The sequence below is a fragment of the Lemur catta genome, chromosome 9 (assembly GCF_020740605.2).
Source record: "Lemur catta isolate mLemCat1 chromosome 9, mLemCat1.pri, whole genome shotgun sequence".
Taxonomy (NCBI): Eukaryota; Metazoa; Chordata; class Mammalia; order Primates; family Lemuridae; genus Lemur; species Lemur catta.
This window is the reverse complement of record NC_059136.1, coordinates 33,431,790-33,445,151: the sequence shown is the minus strand read 5'-3', so window position 1 is coordinate 33,445,151 and position 13,362 is coordinate 33,431,790. Positions and strand designations below refer to the sequence as shown.

Here is a 13,362-nt window from a genome sequence, read left to right as displayed (position 1 = left end):
TATGAAGTTAGTTCTGCAACTAACTAATAGAGTGAAAATCTCCCAGTTTTTCTGAGCTTTCTTGTCTGTATGAAACACTCCTGGCAGTCTTACGGTCATAGGGAAGAGCTTAGGAGGCAGCCTTCCCGGGGAACGGCGTCCCTGCCTGCAGTGGCTTCCCCACCCCCTGACCTTCTCCTTGTACCTCCAATGTGCTGGGCTCGATCCCACTTCAGGGCTTTTGCATTTGCTCTTCTTTTGCTTGGATCACTTTTCTCCCAGGTCCTATGGATTGCCTCTTTCTCATTATTTAGGGCCAACCTTCAGCATCACATCCTCAAAGAAGCCTTCCCTGATGACTCCAGTTAAATCAGTATTCCTGCCATCCTATTCTTTATCTTAACTGTCCTACTTAATTTTCTTTATTGCATCTACCCCTATCTGAAAGTAGATTGTTTATGTACTGGTTTATAACAATATTACTGATTTTTCCCTAAGCAGAATGTTAGTTCTGTGAGGGAAACACTTTTGCCGGATTCTACCAGAGCATAGGGGAGCACAGGCACCTTGTAGGTGCTCAATAAACACTGACTGAATGAATGTGCAGGTGTTGTGAGGATTACATGAGTCAGTATGTAAAGAACTTCACACTTGGCCTGGCTTGTGACAAGTTCTCAAAAAGCAGCAGTTGTCATTATCTAATCGTATGGACTCTCTGTTTCCATATTCCTCTTTCCCACTTAGTTGTGAGCCTTTCAAAATCAGAGACTAGGTCTTGTTTATCTTTGCTTCCTCATGCAAAAGAAGCGATCAATAAATGTTTGTGATTGAGGAGAACCAACCTCAAACTGTGTCCTTGATCTGGTGCATTCAAAGACCAACGAAACCATCCTTGTTCTAAAAAAAATTAAACCTTTTTATTAGTATATTTATTTTATATATAAAAGAAATACAAAAAAAAAAAAAAAAGAAACACAAAGAAAATGCTTTTTATGGCAAATCGGATTTGTCGGTGCCTTCGGCTGGGGCTCCAGGCTCCGTCCCGGTGGGTGTCAGCAAAGTCCGCCGGCTGTAATGACCTTTGATAATCCCGGTGCTGTTGTTCTCGTTGAGGAGCTGCTTCTGCCTTTGCCTGTTGAGGGACTGGACGAGGCCCAGGACGACTGCGGCCAAAGAGTATTGCCCGGGCAGTCTTCTTGGGGGCAGGATGAATGGGTTGGGTTGGACTCTTCCCAGGAGAAAGTACGTTTTGATTTTTCCTTCCTGTTCACTGATGCCCTTCACATAGATCTCCCCTCGGTAGTCAAAGGCAAAGCCCTGGTCCTTCAGGATGAGATAGGTCTCCTCCGGGACTTGGATCCGGCCACTAACCCCTGTGCTGTCCATTCGGCTTGCCAGGTTCACAGTTTTGCCCCAAATGTCATACTGTGGCTTCTTAGCTCCGATGACGCCAGCTACCACCGAGCCATGGCTGATGCCTGTGAGTGAATCAGAGGAGCAAGAGTTAAGAGAGAGAAGAGGGACATTGAGGTGTCTGGACCCCTCTCTAGGACAGTGATCACTATGTGTGTGATCCTTGTGGATGAACCAGAGGGTCACTGATTAGATGTGTGACCTGGCTCAATTACTTAACCTATTTGGACCTCACTTTTCCCATGTGTAAAGTGGGAATAACAAAAGGGAGGATTCAATGAGATCATATAAGTAAAGCCATTGGCATAGTGGTGCCAGACAACTAATGAGTGTTCTTGATTTTCATATGGACACTGAGTTATCTCAGCCCATGGGATTATCAGAACACTGACCAGGAGTTGGAACCCTGGAATTTCCTCCTGGTTCTATTGATGCAGTGCTCCAAGAGCCTAGGGAGACCTTTTCCTGCTTTGTTTTAGTCCAGGTGGTCAGCGTCATTAATCTAGTCCATGGTGACAGCTAACTGGCCTCCCTATCTCCTCCCTTTCTGTCTCGACCCCCCATCCACCCCCGGCTGCTGCAGGAGGGGAAGGCTTTTTCTCCAGTGCACATCTGATCAAGCTACAGGCCACTTAAACATCTGCCAGGGCTCCTTTGGCCTATAGGTTAAAGCCAATATTCCTTAGAATCATACTCGAGGGCTGGCTTTTGCCTAATTTGCCAGCCTCATGCACTCCACCCTCCCTCTTCCCCTAGCACTGTATCCATACCACACCTGCCAGCCATTTCCCGTCTTTGTGCTTTTGTCCTGCCTTTCTCTCTGCTTGGACTATTACTTCCCCTCAATCCCACAGTTTATTTGGAAATGCTTTTAAAGGCAGGTTCAATGCCTCCTCCTTCATCTAGGAAACATAGATTTATCTTCCAGAAATGATAGTATTCCACTAAACATGCTAGCAGGTGTGTATATCTCCTTCTAATAGACTTAGAATTTTTCCATTCTATAAACATTGACTAGGCACCTGCTGTGAGACAGGTACTGGGCTAGGTATTGGGGATATGATGGGAAAGAAAAGAGAGAGACCCCTGGACCTTCTGCTGGGGAGAGAGAGAAAATAATGAAAAGTATGCAATATAATATCAGCAAATGACGAAGGGTATAAAGAAAAAACCAATCAGGGTAAAGGGATAGAGAAAGATGGGAGGGGGTGCATTCTGGAGTAGGGAAATTAGCAAAGACCGTTTCGAACAGAGATCTGAAGCAAGTGGTGGGAATAGCCATGAAAGTCTCTGGGTAAGATCATTCTAGGCAGAAGCAAGAGCAAGACACACACAGACATACAGAGACACACACATATACACACGACATAATTGACTGGAAGTTTGAAAAACAGACTCGGTAGAATGCATGGGAATCAATGATGATTAGCTCTTTAAAATTTATAGAGCACTTTTAGAACCATTATCCCATTTGATTCTGATATTATTAGTACTCTGAGGTAGGTAGGCAGAGGAGGTAATAATATAACCCCCGGTTACACAGGAGGAAACTGAGTCTCAGAGGGTTTAAATGACTTGCCCAGAGTCATGCAGCTCATTACAGCAGACCCAAAACACAAATTGAGATGCTCGATCCAGTTGGGAAATTAATTTTCTAAGCTCTGAGACCAATAACACTATATCGGCAGTTTAATACAGCATGCCAAGGGTTGGCCCCGACTTGGGCAACATCTTCAGAATTTACTTGAAATTGCTCTTTGTTCAGGGTTCAGGTTCTCGTTTTATTCCTGGTTCTATTGTGTGGTCAATGATTTTAGAGAGGACACGTAGGATTGATGGGAGGTGTGGGAACAAGCCCTGAGCATCCCATCCATAGATTAAAAACATGAAATATAATTTTTTTTTATTTCAAAGAACAAAGATACATGGCCTTCCTTAGATCTGGCAAGTCGGGTATTGGTATTTCTTGACCTGTTTTTGTTGAAAGTTTCTAAGGGAGAACGAAATATAGTAAAATAGCATGTCAGCCAGAGGATGTCTATAATACAAGGATGGCAGCAGGAGTCTTTTTAAACTGCACCCCACTGGCAGCCAGAATGCCATCGTCTCAGAGTCAGGAAGTGCTAGAGCTGCTGCAGGATTGACTATTGGGCTGTGTGATTGTAAGCTAGCTACTCCCCCTTTCTGGGCCTGGGTTTACTCATTTACAAAGTGAGAATGTGGACTAGACCAGGGGCTTTCAGACTGTGCTTCAAGAGCTCATCCAGGCTTAGCAGAGATGTGGAAGGAATTCAAACTATGCAAATTATAAAGCATTAATATTCGATCACAGTGATTATTGTTGTGTTGTTGCTTTGCACAAGGGTGTCTCTAAGCCCAACGGAGGGGCTCAGTGTAGTATCTGACAGTCTTGGGAGCAGAAAACTGCTTTTGCTCAAAGGCATTATTCAGAAGAAGCTGAGAGCAATACGTTAACTGCTAGTCTTGAGCTACACCAAAGTCGGAATTAAATGGTTGATTAGTTTAGCTACCTCTCTAAGCATGATCTTGCATAGGTGGGCAAATTGGAAGAGAGGTTAACCGCAGTCTAGCATCTGGCAAAGATTGGCTGCTTTGCATTTATCCACAAAGGCCAGTGTCCTACCCTTGCTTCCAGCATTTCAAGTGAAAGAGTGAGAGGAAGCTCAGAAAGGCTTGAGCTGACCCATCCGTGCCCTTGGCAGGGTCACACTAAGCCTACGGGATTTTGCAGGAGAAAGCTTCCCTGGATTGAGGGCCAGGGTGTGGGAGGGTCTCTCAGAGCAAGCCCAGCTGGCTCTACCGGGCCACTTGGTGCACTTGCAGCTGCTACTCACCAATCCGGAGTTCAAAATTGTTGAACGAATGCTTGTTGATCTCCTGGATGCTTTCGGCCAGGGCGAGGGAGAAGTCGGCCAGGGCACACAAATGCTCCCATTTGTCTTCACATTGCTGGAGCAAACGTGAGAGGAGAATTCATTCAACATCGAAGCTTCCGCAGCAGGGGCTTTGTGTCCCAATCCCACCCCTCCACGTCCCTTAGAAGGAAATAACCGTGCGCGTGAGCCCCTGTGCACTCAAGTGATCAGTATCTCAGAAACGTGGGATCACATGAGATTTGCTTACGAGGGTGTAGCATGTGTGGGGCATCCTGTTCCTCCTTCCACACCTGTACTTGTCTAGTCAGGCTGATGCATCATGTATTGCTGGGTGTGCTGACTGGTGTGTGTGTGTGTGTGTGTGTGTGTGTGAGTGCTTCTGTGTTTGTATATGTAGTTTTTCCAACTTAGGAATTGTGTCTATTTATTCTGACATGCTCCCAGTGTCTGTTAAGGGATGTTTCATATAGACATTTGCTCATAAAACTCCTGAGTCAAGTGCAGAGCAAGCCTCTGGCCCTCTCTGAACCTCAGTTTCCAAATCTATAAGATGGGGATAAGCATATTTGCCCTTCCTACCTCACAGGGATTGAATGAGATTACGTATGTGAGAGACCTTTGTGCTCCTATAGCGCAGAAGTTGGCAAACAGTTTCAGAAAAGGCTGGATAACCAATATTTTCGGTTTTGTGAACCATATGGTCTTTTTTGTGACTACTCAACACTGCCCTTTTAGCTAGAAAGGAGCAATAGTCAAAATGTAAATGAATGGACATGGCTGTGTTCAAATAAAGCTTTGTTTACAGAAACAGGTGGTAGGCTAGATTTGGTCTGTGGGCCATAGTTTTCTGACCTCTGCTATGGAGTGCCATGCACATGCACCAAATTACCAGCGTGGGTTTCTTCCAGGCAGTCACTTACTAGATGCAAGATTTTGCATGGGCAGCATGACACTCTCTTAGATAATTCATCCACTAACCCTGAAGGGTGGACATTGTCTCTTCATCACTAGTGGCTGGCACACATTCAACACTTCTCCAAAAAGCAGGAACTATTATTATTATTACATATGACTTTTGAAAGAAAAAAAATAAGAATAAGAAAAAAGGGGCTAGCATTAGGGGTTTAGTAATATCCACAACTAAAATGTAATCAGAGTATTTCTTGGCTCCGATTTTTGTTCAAGTTAACAGTGAGGTTCAGAAGGAAGCCTAGATGTTTCTCAATAAAGCAGCATTGTTTCATCCAGTAGACTCTACCTACCTCGAGAGCAAATGTTCATCACATAACCAGCATAATTCAGTTTGTCAGATTCTCTCCCTACCTGTCCCCCAAGCCTCTTGGTGACAGAAACTGTACCAACTTCAGTGACATGACAACAGCAAGACCCCTGCCATAGGCTGTGGCTGAGTCCAGAGTATTTTACCTGTTTTTCAGGTGACAGGCCTGACACAGCCATGTAGGTGCTGCCAATGGTCTTAATCTTTTCAATGTCTTGAAAGCGGTCTTCGCCGAGTAACTGAAACAGATCCAGGCAATGTGTTAGCCTTGGTGTTTATTCTTCCAGCAGGCCGGGGCTCCTGAAAACAGGCCCCTGGCTCACAGTGGAGATCTGCCTCTGGTGGTTCAGCATCCTCAAGGTAACTGCTGTTATCTCTGAGAATCACACATTTAGCCAGTCCACATGTATTTATTGAGCACCTGCTAAGTGCCAGGAGCTGAGATGTGTGTAACTGGATACTCTTTAAGGAGTAGGTCTGTTCATTCACATGTAAGTCAGACCATGTCCCTGCCCTGTGCAAAGCCTTCCTGTGGCTCCTGTTTTGCTCAGGGTCTAAGACAGGCTTCATTGTGACCTGCAAGGCTTGCCAAGACCTGTCCTTTCTCCTATCATCCCCTTCATTCTGGTGCAGCCACACTGACCTCCTCTGCCTCTTGCCACACTGACCTGAGAATAAGACAGGTCTGCCTCTGCCCCAGGCCCTTTGCACGTGTTGTTCCCTTGTTGGACTACTCTTCCCTCAGACAACTGCATGGCTCACTCTCTCACCTCCTTCAGTCTTTCTGCAAATTCCATCTTCTCAGTGCAGTTTTGTTGACCACCTCATCTATAACTGAACACAGCATTCCATCCCCACAAATATATTCTTGTTTTCCTTCCATGTTTTATCTTCTCCTTTTAGAACTTATCCCTGATTTTCCTTATTTATTGTCATCTTCTGCACTGGAATGTAAGATTACTGGGACGGGTAATTTTCCTTGTTGTGTTTACTACTCAGCACCTAGACAGAGCCTAGAAGACAGTAGGGATGAATGAATGAATAAATGACTAAATGAAAGAATGGGTCTCATCCTGGACATATCCCCCATCTTTACCAGTGATTGAGATTTTAATGCTAAGAAAGGGAAAGTTTGATCTCTTATTTAGCAACTGTGGTAGGTAGAATAATGTCCCCTCACCCAACCCCCAAAGATATCTATGCTTTAATTCCTGGAACCTGATCATACGTTACCTTACATGGCAAAAGGGATTCTGCAGATGTGATTAAGTTAAGGATCTTGAGATGGGGAGATTTGCTGGGTTATCTGGATGTATTCAGTCTAATCACAAGGGTCCTTATAAGTGAAAGAGGGAGGCAGCAGAGTTAGAGAAGATGTTATGGTGGAAGCAGAAGCCTGAGGGATGTGATCGCTGGCTTTGCAGATGGAGGAGGAGGGCAATGTGCCAAGGAATGCAGGTGGCCTCTGGAAGCAAGAAAAGGCAAAGACACAGATTTCCCCCTAGGCAGCAATCCCTAACCTTTTTGGCACCATGGACTGTTTTCATGGAAGACAATTTTTCCATGGACTGGGGGATTGGGGATAGTTTTGGGGTGATTCAAGCCATTACATTTATTGTGCATTTTATTTCTATTATTATTACATTGTAATATATAATGACATAATTATACAACTCACCATAGGTTGGGGACCCCTGCCCTTGACCTCCAGAGGGAACATAGTCCTGCTGACACCTTGATTTTAGCGCTGTGAGCTCCATTTGCACTTCTGACCTCCAAATTGTAAGATAATAAATTTCTGTTGTTTCAAGCCACTAAATTTGGGGTAATTTATTATAGCAGCAATAGAAAATGAATACAGTAACTATTTGTTGAGTTCTTATATGTCTGATACACAAGATACATGAGGTCCAAGCCATCAGGGAGCTAATAGCCCACTTGCTAAAAATAAATAAATAAATAAATAAATACTCACACAAAATATTCCCTAGTTCAATTTAAACATAAAGTTTATGTTGGAAATGTACAGGGTGTAGGGATGAAAGGAATGGGCCATTTTGAGCTACTCTGGAGGATCTGCCCGTCAAGTTCACTGTTACATCCCATGGGCCCTTAGGCACAGAGCAGGCCCTCAGTAGATATAGGTTCCATCAGCCCACAAAGTGAAGCTTCCCTGATGCTGGCTTTTGGTGTCATTCCTTGTCAGTAGAGCAGGACTGGGTGAACCATTGCTGTATGGGCCTCATACTCACAGTGAATTTCTAGTATGGAAGAGTCTGAATTGAAGAATCATGAAAAGTGGAACATATTAGTTTAGAAGATCATGAGTACAACTCTCACTTTAAAATGAACTTACATTTTATCCCTGTCCACTTCTAATAAGGATGTGCATAGTATACTCGGTTGAATAGGATCTCTCAAAAATTCATGTCTGCATGGAACCTCAGAATAGGATCTTATTTGGGAATCAGTTCTTTGCAGAGTAATTTGTTAAGAAGAGATCACAGTAGATTAAGGTGAGCCCTAAATCCAATATGACTGGTGTCCTTATATGAAAAGCAGAGAAGAGAGACAGATACAGGGAGACGGCTATGTGACAACGGAGGCAGAAATTGGAAAGATGCAGCTAAGGATCGCCAGCAACCACAACAAGCTGGAAGAGGCAAGGAAGGATCCAGAGGGAGCATGGCTTTGCTGATACCTTCGTCTCAATCTTCTAGCATCCAGAATGGTGAGAGCATAAATACTTGTTGTTTTAAGATACCAAGCTTATGGTACTTTGTTACAGCAACCCTAGGAACTAACTAACACACATAATAATAAAACGAACATTTAATGATCATTATTATGTGTCAAGTGTATTAGTCTGCTGAAGCAGCCATAACAAAAACAACTTAAACAAAACAACAGAAATTAATTTCTCATAGTTCTGGAGGCTGGTAAGTCCAAATCAAGGTGATGGGCAATTTGTTTTCTGGTGAGGGCTCTCCTCCAGGCTTGCAGACAGCCTTCTTCTCTCTGTGTTCTCACATGGTCTTTCCTGTGAGTGGGTGAGGGTGGGGTGAGGAGAGAAAGCTCTCTGGTGCCTCTTCTTATAAGGACAGTAATCCTATTAGACCAGAGCCCCCACCCTTATAATCTCATTTAACCTCAATTATCCCCTTGGGCCCTATTTTGAAAAACAGTCATATTTGTGGTTAGGACTTCAGCATATGAATTTTGGGGAGGGGACATTATTTAGTCCATAGCACCAAGTATGGTCTTAAGTGCTTTGTAATCTTTGCATTTTATTTACAATGACCCTACTTTATCTCAATTTGTAGACAAAGAAACTGAGGCACATAGAGGGATCAAATAACTTGCTTGAGGATTTAGAGTGAGGAAATGGATAATTATATACCTTCAATGCCCTTGTAGGTAACTGTTAGATTAAAAATCCCAAAGTAGCTGATATATTAATATTTAAAACATATACACTTCTGGGGAGGCATAGCAAGATGGCTGGATAGAATACTCCAGTAATCATCCCTCCTGTGAAACACCAAACTAAACAACTATCCATGCAAGAAATCACCTTCATAAGAACCAAGAATCAGTCCACCTACACAGTACCACAAGAAGTCTGCAAGAGTCTCAGTGTTACTGGACTGCTGATATAGCTGCAATGATCAAAGACCAATCATAATACTCAATTTCCTTTGAATACCTGGAAAGCCTTCTCAAGAAGGATGGGTCGAGCCCAGACTGTGAAGATCAGAATAAATAACTAACTCTTCAGTGCCCAGACATTGATTAACAAACATAAACATCAAGAACATCCAGGAAAACATGAACTCACTAAAGAAACTAAATAAGGCATGGGCGATCAATCCTGGAATGATGCAGGTATGTGATCTTTCAGAGAGAGAATTCAAAATAGCTGTTCTGAAGAAGCAAAATGAACGTTAAGACAACACAGAGAAGGTCAGAAGCCTATCTGGGAACTTTAACAAAGAGATTGAAATAATAATTAAAAAAATCAAGCAGAAACTCTAGAGCTGAAAAACTCAATTGACAAACTGAAAAGTGCATCAGAGTCTCTCAACAGCGGAATTGATCAAGCAGAAGAATTAGTGAGCTTGAAGACAGGTTATATAAAAACACACAATCAGAAGAGAAGAAAGAGAAAGAAAAAAAGAATAAAGCATGCCTACAAGATCTAGAAAATAGCCTCAAAGGGCAAATCTAAGAGTTATTGCCCTTAAAGAGGAGGTAGAGAGAGGGAGAGAGAGAGAGAGAAAGAGAGAGAGAGAGAGAGAGATGGATTGCAGTAGAAAGTTTATTCAAAGATATAATAACAGAGAACTTTCCAAACCTAGAGAGAGATATCAATACCCAGGCAGAAGAAGGTCATAGAATACCAAGCAGATTTAAACCAAAACAAGACTATCTCAAATGCATTTAATAATTATTTTAAAAAAATTAAGTTCCCATAGGTCACAGATACACAACCATTATGCACTGATAATAATTTTAAAAAAATGTAAAAAACATATAAAGCATAAATTTATAGTTTAAAACAGATTAAAAAGTAGATCAGAAGAGGTGAGGTTCACATACGGGGGGGCACGGAACAAGGGGCTCTGCCTCCATTGATCATTTGTTCCTCTAAGTGGCTCCTTGAGTCTAGCATTCTCAGCTCCACTTTGCAGATGAATGAGCAGGGCCTGTATGTGGTAAATTAACCTGTCCTGAGGTCCCACAGTGAGAAAGGAGATAGGACCAGCTACATAATTTGCAGGACCCAATGCAAAATGAAAATGTGGAACACCATGTTCAAAAATTAAGACTTACATGAGTGCAACAGCAGAACATTAAGCCAAGTGTGGGTCCCTTGTGTGACTGCACAGGTACATGCCCATGAAGCCAGCCCTGAGTGGAAAAACTAGGCTCAAACTCAAACCTCTCTGGCTCCCAAGTCTAAATTCTGGCCTCTAATTTCCCACTGTTGGTAGGTACATAGATGTAATTTCTTGTTCTCCAACACTTTTCCTCCCTTTAAGATTGTATAATATTAGACTTAGGTCTCATGTCATCCTCAGGTGGACAGACAGATGGGCAGAGAGAGCAGACAGGTGGGTTTCTATAGACTCTCTTATTATAGGCATCCTCTCAAAATTAATCAGGAACCAACAAAGCTTAGAAAATTCCTGCTTGAGAGAAACTCTGCTTTGAACATGGAAAACACAGGCAGGTGCTTTTGTGATTTGCTCTGAGATGTGTGTGTGTGTGTGTGTGTGTGTGTGTGTGTGTGTGTGTGTAGACTGATTCACAGCAGAGACAGCCTTTGTTCATTATTTTTGTTTCTTGAGCTAAAGTGAACCTACTGTTTTGCCCTCACTGTGATTCTTCAAATTATGCTCAGGGTACTCAAGTCTTCAGTCTTGGATCATGTCTGCCATTTGCCCTACAAACAGGTCTGGTGGCAGTCCTTCAGTTGTTAAAATTTCAGTTCAAAGTCTTGAATGCCTTCAGTTGCCCACCACCTTCCCTCTGCCTCCATATAACTGCATTCCCCCAGCTTTCTGTTGGCTGTGGGCTGATATGGTGTGGTCCTGGGGTAGGGGTGGGGGTCGCTCTTCCTTTTACTCTACTCTTCAGTACTTTGCCAAGGGCCAACTTTAGGCCCAGGCAAAACTGCCTGCACCTCAGAAGTCAATTTGGAGGCAGCAAGAAGTTTCATTATTTTATTTAATATCCATGTAGCAGATTTATCTACTCTATAGCTAAGAATGTCTAGGGGCTTAGTGCGGTCCCCAATCAGCCCCTTCATTAATTCTCCAGTACAAATGGAGAAATGAGATGTTTGGGGACTCTTTAGCCCTTTGCTGAGGCAGAGGCTATGGGCTCAGGAGTCCTGCACATGGTTATTGCAAACACAGTCTTGGAGAGTGTGTTGTGTGCAAAGTTCAGCCTTCGTCTGAGCCAAGAAAGAATTTTGCATGATCTCAGGTTCCTGTGGTAATTATATTAGCCAGAAGAGGAGCATCATTATTAAAGTGAACAGCAGGCGTCTGGCTGGAGCTCAGCCAGGCAGAATCTAGAGGCTTGTCTGGGTGCCCCAAGGACCCACATGGGCAAAGCAGAGAGTGCTTTGGGTTGGCAATTTAGGGAATGTTTTTGTTTTTCCTGGTGACTATATTCTCTTCTTCCTTCTCTGCCCATTCTCTTCCACTTCCTTCCCTTTCCTCCTCTTTTCTTCCTCCTTCTTCTCATCTCTGCCTCTCTTCTCTCTCCTCTCTTACTTCCTGTCTCTTTCTTCCCCTCCTTTTAGTAGTCCTCTTCCTCCTGGTCTAAAGCCCATGTTCAAAACACAGCCTCTTGGCCCAGCCCCGCTCTGCAAACACTCATCTCTATCACTAGGGGCACTGCCCTCCTCCTTTGCTTTTGGAAGACTCCACAGTGTCTACAATTGGTGCATAGAGATGCAAATTTAGTTCCAATTTACTTTATTTATTACAATTTGAAAACACACTAGTGAGCACTTTTGAAAGATGGGTTGCTATAGAGTTTAAAATATGGCAAAGCCTGATGTCTCAACCTTCAGTCATTTTTAATAAAGCTATTTTTAATTTTTTATTTAAAAGTATATTTTGGATTGCACTAGCCTGTCTTCACTTAACTATCTGTCAGTTGGTTTCCCCTCATCAATCAATCAATTAATTAATTCCTTTAGCAAATACTTAGCAAGCATCTGTTATGTGCATCTCTTATGTGCTAGACATAGTGCTAGGCCCTGGAGACTTAACAGAATACAAAGGAGTGTGGTCTTTATCTTCATAACCCTATGGCCCAGCATGGAGGATTAAAGGTGCTATCACCATGGAATCTCTCTCCCTTCCCCACCTTGCAAGGCCGTTGGTACTAGTACACTTACTAGTGACTCCTGTGTAAAAGCAGCTCGCAGTCACTCTGCCTCCCACTGCATGGTGAAGCCATGGGATGCAGGAAGTGATTGTGTCTTATTTGTCTTGACCCCCATGTCTGTCCCCAGGACAACTACAATGACCGTTGTTGAGCTTATGACTTAAAAATCAACACCATGAAATTCCCAGCGAGAAACAGTGCAACACAATGATTAAACAACAAAACAGTATGGTAGACCTGGGTTCAAATTTTGGCTTTGTCACTTAGTGGTATGTGACCCTGGACATTCTTGGTGTCTCTAAGTCTCAGCTTTGCTTGTTTATAAAATGAAGGCCAATAATTCCTACCCCACAGGTTTGGCATGAGGGATAAATAACAATGAAATAATATATATTGGAAAAACTTCGCATTTCTGGCAACACTTTGTGAAAACCTATAGAGATTAGTAAGATGGGTTTCTGCTCTAGAACTAATGGGTAGTAGAGGAGGCAGATCTGCAGACAGGATTGTACTGAAGGGTGTCAGGCTCTGTGATGGAAGGTTTTTTCAGAGCATACATTTTTCATTGAAAAAGCAGCATTTACCTGGGTAGAGAAGAGGGTTAGAAAAGGCTTTGAAAGTAGAAGTGATGTTTGAAATGACTGAGAAATGAATGTTAGGTTTCAGCTGGCCGTGGAGTCCAGGGAGAGAGGATGGGGTAGGGTCAAGGCTGGCATGGTCTCTAGGTGTGTGACATGGCCAGGTGGGCTCGCTGGCTTGTAAGTAGTTAGGTGGTGCTGGACAGGAGGGGCCAGGCGGCGTGCAGTGAGAGCAAAGGCTGGAGAGGAAACAGGCACAGTGAGTGCAAGGCCTCAGGTGACCTGCTAGGGACCTGGCAAAGGGGAGCCA

General features: G+C 43.3%; 1 protein-coding gene across 2 annotated transcripts in view; it reads right to left on the bottom strand.

The window, feature by feature from the left end:
• Positions 1-871: 871 nt before the first annotated feature.
• ADCY8 (adenylate cyclase 8) overlaps positions 872-13,362 on the bottom strand; it is a 216,352-nt gene continuing 203,861 nt past the window's right edge. For both annotated transcript variants that reach the window (XM_045560407.1, XM_045560408.1), the window contains 3 exons: positions 5,715-5,807; positions 4,248-4,362; positions 872-1,457 (listed from right to left, as the gene is read on the bottom strand). In XM_045560407.1, coding sequence (XP_045416363.1) covers positions 970-1,457; positions 4,248-4,362; positions 5,715-5,807 — 696 coding nt within the window. In that variant the 3' untranslated portion in view covers positions 872-969. The remainder of the gene's footprint in view (positions 1,458-4,247; positions 4,363-5,714; positions 5,808-13,362) is intronic.